General features: G+C 38.0%; 1 protein-coding gene across 2 annotated transcripts in view; it reads left to right on the top strand.

The window, feature by feature from the left end:
* Window positions 1-17,858, top strand: part of pik3r3b (phosphoinositide-3-kinase, regulatory subunit 3b (gamma)) — a 210,117-nt gene that overhangs the window by 88,922 nt on the left and 103,337 nt on the right. For both annotated transcript variants that reach the window (XM_046859409.1, XM_046859419.1), the window contains exons 5-6: window positions 6,324-6,455; window positions 14,150-14,351. In XM_046859409.1, coding sequence (XP_046715365.1) covers window positions 6,324-6,455; window positions 14,150-14,351 — 334 coding nt within the window. The remainder of the gene's footprint in view (window positions 1-6,323; window positions 6,456-14,149; window positions 14,352-17,858) is intronic.

Below are 17,858 nucleotides of genomic sequence, written 5' to 3'. Positions count from 1 at the left end.
TTTAATTAAGAAACAATGCTGGTTAATCAATATTCTTCAGTAGCAGTCTATCTGTTACTTGAATTAGGTAAACTGTGGAAGACAGCATTTTTCTATAATCAGGTTTGTCATTCAGTGCGCAGTGCATGGTGAAGTCTTTTAGCTTGTGTGCTAATCACATATGCAAGCACTAGATTTGTTTTAAAACGCTGTGTGTAAATTTTAGTGAAATAACACTCATGTCATGTTGAAACTTCAGATCTGCTTTTGACTACTATGCATAGCTGCTCGGATTAACTAGCATAACCAAAAATACTAATTTAAGCAAGAAGTTATTATTATTTTATTGTTTAAGTAAATGAGTTATATATAGAGGGAATAGAAATCATGATGGGGCATTCAGTTTAAAACGTGTATTACTAATAATATTTGTATATGTAAGATAGCTGGGAAGAAGAAAAGGGGATGGATGGATGAATGGATGGATGGATGGATGGATGGATGGATGGCGGGACAAAGAGATAGATAGGTATTATTTGATCAACAAAAAGCATAAAAACTAATTTGGAAAACTAATTTCCTGTCTGGAATGCTTGTTTGTGATTGGATGCGTCTTCTTGCCAGTCATTTCATAGACAATTTATGGGCGAGCGTTGATCCTGGGGGTGGAGCTTTGTGAACGTGGGCGGAAATGCGTGAGTTGGCGTAAGGAGTAAAAAAGTAAATAAAAAAATGTTACATGTAAGTTAAGATTTCCTAATGCACTTTTAATGCTGTGTATGGAAATAAATTCAGTTCCTATATTACTTTTTCAATTGCCATTTTTTTTTGTTCCCTGGAAGTCAGTTAAACAAAAAAAAGCATACTTGTCATACCACCAAAATACTGCAACACCCTTTGTCCTGAAGACCTGAAAAACTTCCAACTTGCTGACACTGATCTCCTCACCAAACTCTTCATCATATTAACACAGATTAAAAAAGAAAAGAAAACCTGTTCTATCTCGCAAGGTCACATCCAAACCAAACAATGCTTCATGGGCTAGATGTGAGTTTAAAGCCTATTCATTTATGTAACCCTTAGTTTACTACAATGCATCGGGACAGTCAGTTAATTTATGAAAGTGTCAGCTGTTTAGTTTTCAGCTTAGCCATGGTAGCTAAGAAAGACTATTCAGCAAGTAAGTATCTCCAATGGTTGTATCAAGACAACAGTCATTGATAAAGCTTCCTTAATTAGTTTAGCAACAGTGTTGGGGTATTTTTGATACCTACAGTAATTATGATTTGTCTTGGATCCTTACTCTTATTATCCATAACCAATAGGCCAAAAAAATAAAATAATCTAAGACAACAGATTATACAGTATACACCTGTATAATTAATTATAACATAACCTGCAAAGAGGATTAGGATACTGACGACCATATCAAACAAACTAATCTAATCTTGGTTTTTATTGTTTCAGCATACCATATTCAGTCTAAATACTCGATTCTTATTGGCAGGATGGTGTGCATTGAATGCACAGGTAGTTCTGTTCAGTTTTTGAAATGAATGTGGTGCCTTATAACAGTTTTAACCATAGCAACACACAGTCAAAATTACATACAGAGTAAGCCAGTTGTTATAGACATTACAGATTTTTACCTGTTATTTAACAAATTTGTAAACTTTGTGGTTTTGATAAATAGATCCAGCCACAAGATGTCAAGACTTTAATGCGTATTCTAAACTAAGAGACTACAAACAGTATATTCACTCAATCGAAGTACTTTCTGTTTTCCTTAAGTCATGCTAATTAACATGCTGGAACTATTGACAAGATGTCCAAAGTCTAAATTAGGATACTCTCATCTGGAATGTGCAAGACAACAGCCAGGCTACTTTATCCCTCCTCAATCTCCTCACCTCATCATATAAACACAGATTAAAACAGCAAAAAAATCTGTTTAAATGAAATCAGCCATTCAACAATTATAGTATATAGTATGTATAGTATTACTTTTGAAAGAAAATGTTAATATAGATTTCGTTTGCCCTGCAGAACCCGCAGGAACCGCTGTCAGGGATATAGAGTTATAGAAAATTACCCACCACGATGTAGCGGTTTTGAATAAAAAATTTAACCGTGCTGTGGTATAAAATAATTCAATACACTGTGCTGGAAAATATGTGTTAATAAATGGCAGAAATACAGTGGTAGAGCGCATTTCCTAGTTTTGGTTGTAGAAATTTGATTTTAGTAAATGAAGACAATTCCACATTTTTGACCATGACCATGGTTTCATTTGGCCATGTCTGATGCCCTTTACCTAACAGACTGACACAATGGGTCATTTCTACGCTTTCAAGTCAGCCTGAAATCCATAACCCATGACCTCTCATGTCATGTCTAGTGTACGACCCCCGAAACCTGCTTGAATGGGGCCTTTGTGATGTAGCCTCTCAAGCGAAGTGACACCAGAATGCTTTGACCCACTGTGAGGTTATGGTGGTGGAGAGGCTTCTAGCCAAGATTGGTCAAGCTGATCGGATAGCTTTGTTTGCAAATGACTGGCATAAGGCACCAGGCACACAGATAAAGCCTCAGATGGATCAATAGAGCCGGGCCAGATGGATCAGGTGGTCAAATTTGACAATGAATTCAAATGACAGGCATGTAAATAGCTGAAGGGGAGTGAGGAGGGCCAGGCCGGAGACTGATTGATGAGATGAAGAAGTCGGTTAGCAAAGTAGGCAGGGGTGTCAACCATCGATAAGTTCACAGAGAGAAATTCCAACAACATATGGATCAAAGCAGGCACGAGGAAGCGATCGATACGGAGTCATGGCGAAGAATGAAAAGCCGGGTGATGAGCATCAACTGTGAAGATGATTAGAAAACTAAGAAATATATGTAGATGCAATAACTATTTAGAGAGGCCAATAAATGAGATTCATTGAAAGGGGATGGATCAATAGGGGTTAGTTTCTCGCATGGCTGTGCCTCAGTACCATGGGAAAATGCAGCTTGTATAGAAAATCCCTTTGTTAATCCAGCTCAGTATTGTTCATGCGCAGTTAATTAGTTATGCGATCTGAGTCGGGCTGTAAATGAGCTTCGAATAAAAAATATGCTGGCTGTCACATGAAAAAAAAAAAGCATAGGATCTGATGTGAAGTGGATTATTTTTCTATACCATCATGTCCGAGAGTGTTTTTTACATTTATACTACAGCAGGTTGGCAATGATTACAATTTATTAACCTTCCATAAATGTTAAATAAACAAATTAAAGCTTATTGATATCAACAATATATTTTTTCTTTGTTATATAAAAGTTTATTTAAAATGTGTTCAGTATTAGCCTCAGGTTTATATAGAGAATCTGCTATACAAGTCGCAGTGAATGGAAAATTCATCACCAATTGCTGGCCAGTCAAAATCAAGAATTCAACAACAATCCATTCAGCATTATCTGCATGTTTGGTTGATCTAAACAAAAGATAATGGTACTCTATAGGTGCTACTTGCTGTACAGGACAAAGGACTGGATATTCCACATTACAGTGATTCAGTCATCACCTTTCAGCAGTCGGTCAATAAGGTGCTGGTGGGGACTGTTGATGGATAACATGCTGTGCTGATCTTTAGCAATGCCTGGGTAGATCATTTGCTGCATCTCCTGGAGGTATTCTGTTGGATACAGAATGTAGGCCACACCATTAATTCACTGCAGTATTTGGTTGCTCAGGGTAAGACAGAATGCAAGTGTCAAACTTCTTTTTTTGCTGTATGTTGGTACTTAGAAGATTTCTGCATTACCATTTTGCTTAAAGAGTCCTTACAGGTCACAGAAAAGAATGGGTTTGCACAGAAGTATGGAGCAGTGTAGCGATATGTGAAGGTTAAGCTTAAAATATATGATGCTGCATGTATATATTCTATGTTTTTTGGATTGTATATATTATATATCCTGAACCTCAACCTTTGTACAAATGCACATGCAGCAGCAGGTGTACAAACTAATCATGCTTAGCAGGTCTACAAACTTAATCATGAGGGAGAAGGTCATCAGCAGAGCTTATTGGGCTTTTCATCTCACTGGGACCCGATAACAGAGAAACTTTCCTTTACAATTAGTCAGAGGGCCGATCAATGCGGTGTTGAGATGGAGCGGGATAACAGGAAGATTGACGAGGAAGCGAGCAGAGAGGAAAGCATTCGGAGAAGTTGTTTAATCTCTTAAATTATAGTTGCTGTCCGTATTCTTAGGTGGCTCTTTTCGGATGATTCCTCATGGCTTATTTTTGGTAAAATGATGCAAAATTCGTTTTTTTGGCGATGCTGGTCAGCTTACTAGTCCCGTGTGAATATCTAAAACTGACTAACATGCACATTCATTAATGTTTTCATGGCACTCGAGATTCGGGAAGGCAATCTGTTCTTATCTCTCAAGGTCACATCCCAAGTAAACAATGCTTCATGGGGCAGAAGTGAGCTGAAAGCCTATTCATTTATGTAGCCCTTAGTTGACTACAATGCACGGGAGCAATTCCTGACAGTCAGTTGACCTATGAAAGTGTCAACTGCTTAGTATTCATGGTAGCTAAGAAAAACTATTCAGCAAGTAAATATCTCCTATAGTTGTATTCAGACAAGAGTCATTGAAAAAGCTTCCTTAATGAGCTTAATTTATTATTCATGTTCCTCAGTACTAAGATAAAACAGTGGTAATAATACAGTAATTTTTTAATACCCATTGTAATAATGACTTGTCTTCAATGCTTCCTCTTATTTTCCACAACCATATCTGTAGACCTTTGCTTTTTGGTTCTACTATAATAGGACCTTAATAATAATAGAACCACAGATTATACAGTATAAACATACACCTATATGAACATATATATCAGTATAACATAACCTGTGAAGAGGATTAGGATATTAAAGAACATTTTGAACAAAATAATTCATTCTTGATTTGCAAGTGTTATTGCATACCATGATCAGTCTCAGGGGAAGACAAAGTATTCAAACCATGTACTTGAGGTAAAATATTACTCCCATAAAATTCCCAGTGTTTTCTTCAATTCCCAGTGTATTTGCTTCCAAATGTTCACAAGTATCCAAAGTTCTATGATTTATTATGGCTATAATGTTATCATTTTTATCACAAGACTCTTTGCTTAATCAACTCAGTTTATGTAAAAAAGACTCTAATGTTACTCTCAGCACACTGATTTATTAATAAAATGATATTAATTAGTAAAACACTGATTGATATCTATTAAAATTATCATGAGGCCAAAACTACTTTTTAACTTCTTTGAAAAAATCACACAATTAAGGACACGGGTGTTGTGACAAACTAGATTCAGGAGTTTCTTCCATCATTTATTACTCTCAAAATGTTGTTAGCTGTTGAACTGACGCTGTTCTGATGCTGAACTGTATGTTCGAGCTCACTCATGAATAAAAAAGGAATGACTGATTGATTAGTTGAATAAAAAAGTATGATATTTGACTTGTAGTGAAGTTAAAATATAAGTCTCCCCAAATGGAAATACTTCAGTGAAGGACAGATTCACTACTTAGAGGCAGTACAGTGACGAAATGCATTTAGTTTTCTAAATGATGTTTCCTTATAACAGTTTTATCTAAAGCAACACACATTTGCATTTACATACAGAGTGAGCCAATTGTTATAGACATTTCCTAATTATGTTACTGAGCTAATAGATAATTTCCACCTGTTATTCAACTTATTTGGTGAATTTTGTTGATTTTGATAAACGGACCAAGCTATAAGATGTCCAAACTTTAATGAGAATTTTAAACTGAGAGACTACATATAGTATATTCACTCACATAAAGTTCTTTCTGTTTTTTTTGTTGTTTTTTTTTCTTCAAGCCATGCTAATTAAGGTGCTGGAACTATTGACAAGAAGTTCGAACTCTAAATTAGGATACTCTCATCAGGAATGTACAAGACAACAGCCAAGCTCCTTTCTTCCTCCTCAATACATCAATATGCCTTTATAATTTTAGTCCAATCAAGGCCTTTTGCAATTCCTACTGTATAATTGCACTCAGTTGAAGTGCCATTATCCAAGCAGTGATATATTGACTAGCAATCTTCCACTCAGAGTTGCTTCTCTTTGCTCCGTATAAAAAAAAAAGAAATGCCACAAGAAATAATCAAGCAAACCTGCTCAGAGCAAGAAGTGATTATTTGAAGTGGACTCCTGTTCTTTGAAAATGAATAATGAAAAGAGTGTCAGGAATATGCCTATAGTTAACTATCGTCCTCGTTCTTTGTCTTTCTCTCTCTCCTTGTCTTTGTGTCCTCCCCCCTCTCAGACCCCGCTGCAGTGGAGTATGAGCAGTACGACTTGGCTGTGTTGGCTGATACTCTCAGGGCTTACCTGCAGGAGCTGCCATGTCCCATCATTCCATCTGTGCTCTACAGTGAGCTGGTCTACACTGCTCAGGGTAAGCCGGCCTGTCCTGACAAACTACTATACAGCAGTATGTATCTAGTGTATCTCATGATGAAAGCAGATTTACTACCTGCTCTAGTGTAGTAGGTAAGGATGCTCCACAGTGGATTGATAATGTATCTGTAGAATTGGCAGGTCAAAATTTTAATATATTCCAAAAAATGCTTAATGTCATTCATTAAACAAAACAAAGCAGGAAGAGATAAAAAAAAAAACAGGTCAAAACACAGAGTAGGAAGCACAAGCTGAATGAAACAGTGAATAAGATTGAGCGTACACGTTCACGTTCAACCTGAATGAATGAAGGTTCTTATATGGAGAAATATTGAGTTTGGGTATAATTGGGAATGGGTGTGTTTAATCAGTACGGGAATGGCCAAGATTACTGCATCGATAGAAACTGGACTCCATTATGGCCTTGAAAGCCATAGTGGTTGGAGTTGTGCATTAGTGGGGCCTGACAGCCAGTCTGTAACGAATAAGAATCAAGTAAGTGATAATTCAAGTACTTGGTAAAGAGGATGGTTTTAGTCTTTTTTCAAGACAGCAAGTGACTCAGCTGTTCAGATGGCCAGGAAAGTATGTTGCTCAACCTAGGTGCCAGGACAGAGAAGAACATTGATGTACATCCTAAAAGATGGTGCGTCCTGTCGATCAGTGCTTAAGGATCCGAAGAGCAGGGTGTGATAAGTTCTTTGAGGTTGGTCGGTGTTGGTCTGCTTAGGGCTTTACAGGCAAGAATCAGTGTTTTAAATCTGAAGCAGGAAGCCACTGAAGTAGAGGGATTGTATCAGTCGAGTGGTGTGAAAGGACTTTGGGAGGTTGAAGACAGCTTTAAGGTTTGGAAGGTGGATAGGAGGTAGGTCTTCCAGGATCAAGTAGCTTCCAGTATCCAGCATCGAAATGAAAGTAATGCGCCTGAGTTGTCGTTGTGTTAGAAATGGATGGCTCTTATTGATATTGTACAGGAGATTCCTGCATGATCAAGTCATGATTTACAATCTGAGGTGAGAAGAATAGTTGTCCACGGTTACCCCAAGGGTGTGTGTACAGTGACAGATGGTGAGATCTAAGTTTTCCCAAGATCACAAAATCATGATATGTGGGTGCATCCCCAGGGATTTACAGCAGCTCAGGCTTGCTGGGATTTCGTTTCAGCTGATGAGCTGCCATCCATGACGAGATGTCAGCCAGACACACTGAGAGCTGAGCAGAAAATGAGTATCTGAGGGAGGAAAGGTGAGGATGAGTGGAGTGTCATCAGGATAGCAGTGGTATGAAACCCTTGTGAGGATATATCCTCTCTGAGTGAGCTGGTATAGAGGGTGTTCAGTAAAGTGAATAATTTTCACTATAACAAGCCAATGTTCATTTGGTCTGTTTACTGAGTGTTGGAGAACATCTCCAAAACAAGCCTCAATTATGTAAAAATAGTTAGAAATGTAAAAAAAAAGAAGCCCTACATCATGTAGGCTTTTTTGCATCATAAACCTCAAATCAAAAACTTCCCTATCACATTTACAAACACTGGAGACACTGGAGACTTTCAGAGAGGTAAATACTTCACATTGGTGCATCGGCATAAAAGTTAACAATGTGATGCATCAGTTTAAAAAGTGTGCATGGGATTGGAATTGGCATTTGTATCATTTTTAACATATTTGCATGTGTAACAAATAATATATTTAGATGTATTTATTAGTAGATGCGCTATACTTTTATTATATAGTAAGTGACCGATAATTTGTGACCAATATTTTCTATGTAGATCACGAAACTACAGAGACCGAGGCATGTCCTGAGAGTCACATAGAATACAGATTAACATGGCAGAGGTAGAGCTGCATCTTCTTGGAGATAAGAACAGGAAAAGAACATCTGGTTTTATTTGATCTTTTTACTTTTTTTTTGCAATTTAAAGGCCTGTTTGTGTAAGGGGCCATGCATTAGAAGATCTGTACCAAATTTAATTACATGCCATCATTTTTTTTTTTCATTGCGTCAAATCGCATTGTGATGAATCAAATCGAAATTGCATTGTAACAGGGGGGAATCGTATCGCATCGGTAGCTGCTTCTTATGTATTTTTAACCTATCGCATAGTTGGCTGTGCATCGACCTCCGTTATGGAGATGCACATCCCTAGTAAATAAACATCTCCTTACAGAAACCCTTGTGTGTGAGATTGGTTTACAAGTATAACTCCAGGTCACATAAGGTTTGGGTTTGTGAAAGTGGGTGTGTGCTTGTGTTGTGAGGGGATGCTAACATGCTTCAGGGTGAGATACCAGCATTTATCCCTAACCTCATTCTAAATTACTGCCACTGATGCTGACTAGAACACACACACACACACACACACACACACACACACACACACACACACACACACACACACATACACACACTGTCTACCTACTCCCGTATCCTTATCTGATCCTGAGCATGACCTGATTTATCTGGGACACGCAAGCTGAATTATGTAAGTGCTGTTCTCTCTTGTAGCAATGCCTCATGCCCTAGATCTTAATTTTTCTCTTAATAATTATGCCCAGGAAAAAATGATGGTACCATGTTTCTTTATATTTTAATGCCACGTTCGTGATTCTCGGCTTGGTGTTGATTTAAGTTTAACTTTCAACTCTGACTTTATTGCTGCCTGTAATTCAGTCCCACATTTATATTAGTTCATTCATTCTAATATGTTCTAATATATTATGTAGGAATGCATTTTTAAGGAGTCTCCAGTGTAAGATGTCACATTGGGAAGCAGAAGTCAATGAATAACAAGAGCGAATCCAAGCATAAAACGATATCTGACAGACAAAGAGTGAAGTGAAGGGTCAAGTTCTATACACAATTGATAATTAGTATAAAAATGAATCGGGTGCGCAGACATGTGACATGGTCCTGTGGTGTGCAGTGGCCTATGAGAAATGTAGTTCATGTCTTAATCCTGACGCCCCGCAGTCCCGCTTAAAGTTTCACTGCACAGGAGGGTCTTCAGCACAGAGATATTTCACAATTCCTTAGCAACAAGTGAAGATTTATTCAGAAAGAGACTCTTCCAGAAAGGATGGTTCATAGCTTCTGAAACTTCAGTGGTGATAAAAACTTACTTGATTGGATATTTCACAACATAAAATGTTGCTATAAATAAATAGAGAATACAACATGTAGATTAACTCTATGCTTTCCCAGCAGGTGGCTCACACCACTTCAATTTCCCATCACCCTCCTTACCAACACTAAACAGAGTCACAGTGCTCGATATACAGAAACCCAACAATCACTTAAGTCAAGTCAAGAAGCTTTTATTGTCATTTCAACCATATATAGCTGATGCAGTACATAGTGAAATGAGACAACGTTCCTCCAGAACCCTGGTGCTACATGAAACAACATACAACATAAAGCTACATAACAGAGCACAGAGCAAGGACCAAGTGTCCTTGCCACATAAAGTGCATCGTGTGCAACCCAGTGCAAACAGTGCAGACACAAAACAGTGCAGACACAAAACAGTGCAGACAGACAACACAAGACAGTGTGGGAAAGATACACAAAACGCAAAATAGCGCTGACCAGTAACCTATTGTATACTCTGATTATACATTAATGTGCAAAAGAGGACTATAAAGGACTATAAACAAGAGAGAATTTGTAAACAAACAGTAAATAGTAAACAGTATAATATGATAAAATATTAGTTATAAATGGTGGTGAAATGGATTGAGATGAGTAATGAGTGGGACTTATTTTAAGTTATACTATAATAATTTGTTTATAATAATAGAAAGTGTTCAATAATAGAAAGTGTCGATTTCTTTTGAAACGAAACACAAGTAAACTGCAAAAAAGGGTTAATAACTAAAGACCAGAGGTGGAAAGAGTAATAAAATATTCTGCTCCAGTACAAGTACTGTTACTTCAATGAAATTTTACTTAAGTACAAGTAAAGTTCCTGGTCTGAAAATCTACTCAGGTAAAAGTAAAAAGTAGCTCACTTAAAATTTACTTCAATTCTTAAAAGTTTCCAGCAGGGTTGGGGATTCTAGTTTGGTTCACAGATCTCAAATAAATAAATAAATCTCAAATTAGTTTTTTTTTTTTTTTTTAAAGGAACACCTTTACAAATGAAAGTGCAATAACAAAAAAAAAACACTAGCTCATGAAAAAGTCCTGTTATAAAGGCACAACTGCAGATTCCGACAGTGAGCACAAATTAAACAACTTTCAATGTGAGTTTAACGCATTTGTTTTCCCACCCAATCAGTGCAAAAGTTTCCAGGGGCGATTTTTTTTCCCTTTGAAATATTTTGATTTAATTGATTTTTTTTGCTCTGTAATGGATATGATTTAAAAATTTAGTTTAGTACAATACTTCAAACAAAACACACGTAAGTAAAATTATAATTACAGGTTTTAAAAACTACTTTGAAAAAAGTAGAAGTAGACAAAAAAACTACTCAATTACATTAAAGCTCCTATAGAACAAAAACGTGCTGGTAGCTACTGTACTCTAAAGCAGTGGTCCTAGCTTGGGGGTTTGAATTTAGCGGTACTGTATTATGTGTTACCGGCCAGAGCCCCTTTAAGAAGGTAGCGGATGGAGGTAAGACATGTGACCAAGGCATCATCACATGCATCAAGAGTGAGTCATAGACAGATGTGGGGGAGAGAATCTGGTAATTTTCCAAAATAAAACATCGTTCAGAATAATTATTCTTTACGATAATGTACCGTAATTTACGGACTATAAAGCGCACCCATATATAAGCCGCACCCACTGAATTTTAAAAATATTTTTATTTTTAACATAAATAAGCCGCACCTGTCTGTACCGCTTGCGCTTCCTTTAGGAGCATAGCGGTATTTTGGGAATAGCATGCCAGAAGCGAGCTATCCCTTCACCCTGACTCAACGCGTTACAACGGCTTGTATCTAAACAGTAGCTGACCAAGAAAGTCATTGTTCAATGTCTTCCTCCTTCCTTTCACAACTATTTCTCTCGGGAGTTTATCTTTTGGCATCGTTGTGCGTTTAAAAATCACCCGATGGAAGTTTTTTTTCCCGATGCCGTGCAGCTCAGAACATGGGTGAAGTGCGTTTTTTCGTTTCCGTTCGGAAATTTAATTGGTCTAATGTTATGGGGTTCAGTTTTTTTGGCTTGAAGTTTTTTGAAACCGGGAAAAACCCAGGAAAAATTCATAAATTAGCCGCTTCGTTGTTTAAGCCGCGGGGTTCAAAACGTGGGAAAAAAAGTAGCAGCTTATAGTCTGAAAAATACGGTAAGTTATGTATTCTTTCTGAGCTGCCCGGTAGCAATTGACCTACGGACCGGTGCCGCTCCGCAACCCGGGTGTTGGGGACCACTGCTCTAGATTGAACACCTTTAATAGAAAAAGGTGTGAACACTGTACGTGTATGCATGTACGGTGGCCTTTGAAGGCCATGTGCCATGAGTTTTCCTGTCTTGTACCCAGTGTTGTCAGGATAGACTGTGAATCCACCAGAATGATATTGTCACTCGTCTGCCATTATCAATCTGCTGATTTCTCTTGACCCAAGTTGCTCTTGTGCTCTAATAACGTCTGCAGGAGCAATTAAGCTATTTATCTGCTTTCAGAAACGGAGTGTATCCATCTCGGCAAAGTGAGTCATAGGAACCTTTGCAATTAAACGGTCCACGATGGCTTTATAGATTTAGCGTCATTCCCAGCAGATGTGCTGCTAATTGCCATTAAGTGTTCTTGACTGGGGTTCAACTTAAAGCCCGGTTAAGGCTAATCTTAAAGGTATCTTTTGCTGTTATCTGTCAGAGTGTGTAAGTGTGAAGCCCCAGTGCCCATCTGGCTCACCGGGGGCTGCTGTGTCCCTTTTCAGGAATGTCAAAGCTGGTTTTTTGGGCTGCCCTACTCCCACATGTTTCTCGCTGAGTCCAGATGGACTCAGCTAAGTTCCCGTGGCCCTGGCCTTTATTGAACGCCTTCATTGATCATGACTAGCAGGCTTGGATTCGAGAGGTGGAGGGGGCCATTCTTCTTTAAACAGCTAGTGATATGCATATGCATTTCATGAGCAAGGGTGAAATCTGACAGTGGTGCACAGGCAGCACAAGTCCAGGTCTGTGTCACTGATCTCTGGCCAGGGTTGTAGGCCAAGGTCAAAGTGCTGACCCACATTTTTTGTGCACATTTGGGCTGGCCGGCTGTCAAACATTCATCATTCGATTTCCCCACCCCCTGCTGCTCATTACCTTTGACCCCAGGACACTTATCTTACATAAGCACCATTGCTGAGGTGCCTTAACCAGCCACGTCGTAATGATGCTCATAATTCATTGTGGAAATGTAATTGGCAAGGGGTTAAGAGTGTGTTCGTGTGAGCCTGGTGTGCACCAGCACCATTTAGACATTTGTCTTTGCTTCCTCTGAGAGCTTTGTGATGGCTAGGATTTACAGAGCGTGCGCTAAAAGCGATGCTGTCTACCCGAAATATACAACCCTAAGTATGTATAATACAATTGTCAATTCTAGCGATTTCAACACTTTTGAATGTCTAATAGGTACATTAGAAGGTATCATTCATTGTTCTTGCTCTTGGGGATTGCACGATGATTATCACTCAACGCTGATGGATGAGCAGATTGTGCCTTTATAGCTCAGCCACATGTTCAGTACACCGCTTTTGCATGGGAGAGTCATTATGTTGAATCACTGGCCTAATTTTGAAATGCAGGTCTGTACCTCCTTTTTTTTGTGCACAGATGTTGCCCTGTTTCAGTGTGGGAAAGCTCATCTGAACATTGCTAATTAATACATAGGGGGTGCTTTAAATCAGAGCCTTATTCCCCAGTGTCACAGCAGACAATAGGCTAGTAGTAGCACTGGCTAGGCTAACACTATATCGCCAGTGTGGAGATATATAATGTCGTTGATAGATGGGTATAATGACAGAGTAACGTTAATTATTTTTCTCAGTCCATACAGTAGCTAATGGCTAGACATATTTTATATGTATGAGTACTGGGGAAAAAAGGCATTTTTTTCTGATAGCCTGTCCCTTTACCATGCTACATGCATTACATGGCCTTCTCAGACACCAGAGATGTGAAAATCATCATCTTTCCTATCATAGCACTTACATACACATGGATTCTCACCACACCTAGGGGCAGTGTAGAGTCACCAGAACACATACTGGCTTGCTTTTGGTAATGTAGGTAACAGGAATGGCTCCTGTAATTCTCTCTAATAAATGTTTTTCTTATGTCCAGCTACAAATTCAATTCATCACACCTGTCTTTTTCTTTCTTTCTTTCTTTCTTTCTTTCTTTCTTTCTTTCTTTCTTTCTTTCTTTCTTTCTTTCTTTCTTTCTCTCTTTCTTTCTTAATTAATCATGTTTTTTTTCTTATGTCCAGCTACAAATTTAATTCATCACACCTGTCTTTTTCTTTCTTTCTTTCTTTCTTTCTTTCTTTCTTTCTTTCTTTCTTTCTTTCTGTATTTTTATCTTTGTTTCTTTGTTTCTTTGTTTCTCGCTCTCGTTCTTTCTTTCTTTCTTTCTTTCTTTCTTTCTTTCTTTCTTTCTTTCTTTCTTTCTTTCTTTCTTTCTTTCTTTCTTTCTTTCTGTGATTGAGTAATGAATGTTTAACCTATTGCATGTCTCTTGTTTTTATATAGAAATAGCAAGTTTGGAGGAATGTGGTCAGCAGCTAAAGAGGATCCTGGACTCTCCCAGCATGCCACAGTCTAACCACCAGCTCTTGGTCTGTCTGACCTGTCACCTCAGCAAAGTTGCACAGAGTGGAGGAGCTGCTCAGGCCAGTGGCAGATTTCTGGCTCAAGCCTACTTGGAGCCGATATTTAAATACAGCCATTCCGGGTAAGATACAGACAAAACTGAATGAGATCTTTCCCCGGGGTCACTCCGCTGTCTTTTAATTGTATGTTGTACACTACTCCTCTCCTGGGCCCCTAAGCAAGGCCCTTAATCACAAAGCTGCTCAGTTGTATGAATGAGATAATCTAAGAGAATGCAGAGGATATCTGGTTCAGAGCCCTTTTCTGTATTTATATAGACATGTTTTTTTTTGTTATAATTAATCTCCTGTCTCCACCCATGTCATGTGTAGTATGCGATTAGTCTTTCTGTGGTTGCGTCCCTCATACGTCCTTATTGCCCTAAGCCATTTCTGTTTAATCCCATGATTAGTCTTTTCTGTTCTCATGTTTCCATTTAATAATTTAATTTGGTGCAAATATTCAAGATAAACACCACTAAACAAACAAAAAAAATACAAGTGACAAGGAAACAACAATCAAAACCTAGACAGTGACACATGAAACAAAGATCTAGAAACAACAACCATGGACATGAGACATAGAGTATGGAGCAGGGCGAAACACACAATACACATGCTAATTAAGGACGACATTTAACTGGCATGAGTGATCACTGTCTTGAGACTGGGTCATGTAACATGTGGGAGCTGACGGGAAATGAAGTCCAATGGCTCTGGGCATAATCCTGACATGTCACATGATAATTGCATATTATTCTCATTCACAGATATGAGCACCAGTATGTATTGTTCATCCCACCTTGTGCTGCACTGATTGTCTCACATTTTGTCTTGTATTGTATTCCACACGCTAATGCTAAGGTCATGGTTGTCTTGTTAGTGTCTGTGGTGGGTTTTTTTGGTGATTCCTATGTTTCCACCTTTCATTTCCATTTCCATTTCTGGCATTTGGCAGACGCCCCCTATCCAAATCGACTTGGGATTTGAACTCTGATCAGAAGTCAAACATCTTAAAAACATACTGTAGCTGTAGCACTCGCATTCGTGTATCCTCCTTATTTCACAACATGTCTAAGAAACTCTGAAAGAGAAACTGAAGCCCGAAAACGGTGAGTACCGTAATTTCCAGACTATAAAGCGCACCCATATATAAGCCGCAGTATATATCTACACTAATGTACTTTACACAGACTTTAACGAAAGACACGTTACACACGGTGTAACGGGTGAAATATGTTGCACTTCTTTTAGGAACATAGCGGTATTTTGGGAATAGCCTGCCACTGCATTTTTCCGCTATTACTGTGGGTGTTTAAGACCAAGGAATATGTCCTTATTATTGATATACTGATGCTCATTTCTAAGTTTCTTTGACTAACCCGTAACGCTGTTGCCAAGAAAAATAAAAAAGCACGAGTTTTGGAAACCTGTCTGTGCTTATATGATTTCTGTTGCAACTGGAGTTAGCGAGCTCTCCCTTCACCCAGACTCAACGCGCTACAACGGCTTGTATCTAAACAGTAGCCTACCAAGAAAGTCATTGTTCACTGTCTTCCTTCTTCCTTTCACAACTATTTCTCTCAGGAGTTTATCTTTTGGCATCGCCGTGCGTTTAAAAATCACCCGATGGAATTTTTTTCTCCCGAAAAAGTAGTGGCTTATAGTCCGAAAAATACGGTTATTACATGCAAAATTTATGATTCCATGGATTTCCATGAATTTAATACCTGCGCTTCATGTGTATTAATTTACACATGCAGTTTCTCTATATTCCAGATGTGATTTTGATATGCAGCATTAATTCCATCATATTGTGGTGAAATCCCATATTATGGGTTAATGTGATCAAACAGATTGACCTGTTCTTGTTTTTGCTTGTTTTTAACACCAAAGAAAAAAATACTACATGATATGTGTTTTATTGTGATTTATTGATAAAGTGGTTTCTGGATTTTTTTTTGTTTGTTCATTCAGCAATGTTTTTATTTATTTATTTAATCTGTTTTTTATTTAATGGTGTGGGTGTGGTAGGAAAGACTTTTCGTTTAGTTTCTATTTTTCTGAATTAAAGCCGTAGCTGAACCCTGTTGCGATGAAGTTTTTCACTACTACATCGCCTCTGGATAAATGGCATGATCATTGATACAAATCACTCATCTAATGTCTCATAATAACTGTCTGGTGTTTATACTGAAATGCAAGCATGGATTTGATGTTTCTGCTGGAAAGAATTCTTTTTTATGTGTTTAGAGCAGGCAGTGTTGTTTACACATTATTACACATGGAGTGACACACACACATAAACACAAAAACCCTCTTAAACCCAGATTAATACACAGACATAGTTAGAGTTGACATTTAAAGCCCAGTCATGCAGATGTTGAAGCGTGTATATGGAAGCATGGATATAGAAAGCTGTTTGGAGGATATAAGAAGCTTGTGCTTGTGTACAAAATGCTTCAGGACCTTTTTGTTGGCAAAACTGACACCTGATGTTTTTACAGTTCTGCTGCAGGAAACAGTGATGTTGAATAATAACTAGAGCAGGGTCAGAGTAGGAAACGCTCTTACACAAGATGACTCAAGTAAAAATAAAATCAGTCAGTCCTTCCTTTCTTCTGTCCCTATTTTATTCTATTCTATATGGCATTGCGGCATTGTTCCTGTGCACGAACCGAGCTCCGTGAAGATCTGTTTTACATGGTTTGGAGAGAAGGATCTCGAGTGGCCTGCTATAAAGCTCTGATCTTAACCCTTTACTGAACACCTTTGGGATGAATTGGAACACAGACTGCACTCCAGGCCTCTTCACATCATCTACATCAGTACCAGACTTTTTACTAGCACTCTTGAGGCTGATGAACACAAATGTACACAAACACATTCCAATATCTCATGAAACATCTTAACAGAAGAGTGGAGGGAATTATAAGAGCAAAGTGGGACTAAATGTGGAATGTAATGTTTAAAAAGGACATACCATACTTATAATGAGACTTTCTTATTTATTTATTTATATTTATATTTATATATATATATATATATATATATATATATATATATATATATATATATATATATATATATATATATATATATATAGACACAGTGATGTATTTCTAAGGAACAGACATAGACTTGGCCATTCGAGGCTTCATTACGGTTCATTAAAATTACCTTGTATGCAGTCGCACCACATATCATATAAAGTGCCTCGCTGTTTGATGTACTTTCATAAACATAGCAGGAACGAGTGTGAAAGTGGTTGTAGAACACAAACTCCTGACTCACCTCGGTCTTATTTGACTGCGATCTATTTCCTTGCCAAGTGAGAGATCGAGATGGGACTTTCCTTTCTCACAGTGTCAGATCCACTTGTCCAATTGCTTGTGAGATTAGCAGGGGGAAGGGCTGTGTTATGCCTCAAACATTCCCTTTGTTTAGTCAGCACAAACAGCTGATGACTGGGGTCATGTAAGGTAATCATCGCTGCTAGGAAAGGGGTTTAAAATAAAACTCATAGTAGTAAAAGTATTTATATTAGAAGAGTAGAGATAGTTCTTTTAGAAAGAGTAGTAGTAGTAATA

The sequence above is a fragment of the Silurus meridionalis genome, chromosome 1 (genome assembly GCF_014805685.1).
Source record: "Silurus meridionalis isolate SWU-2019-XX chromosome 1, ASM1480568v1, whole genome shotgun sequence".
In the NCBI taxonomy this organism is placed as follows: Eukaryota; Metazoa; Chordata; class Actinopteri; order Siluriformes; family Siluridae; genus Silurus; species Silurus meridionalis.
The sequence above is the reverse complement of the archived record's forward strand: the minus strand, read 5'-3'. Positions and strand labels throughout refer to the sequence as shown.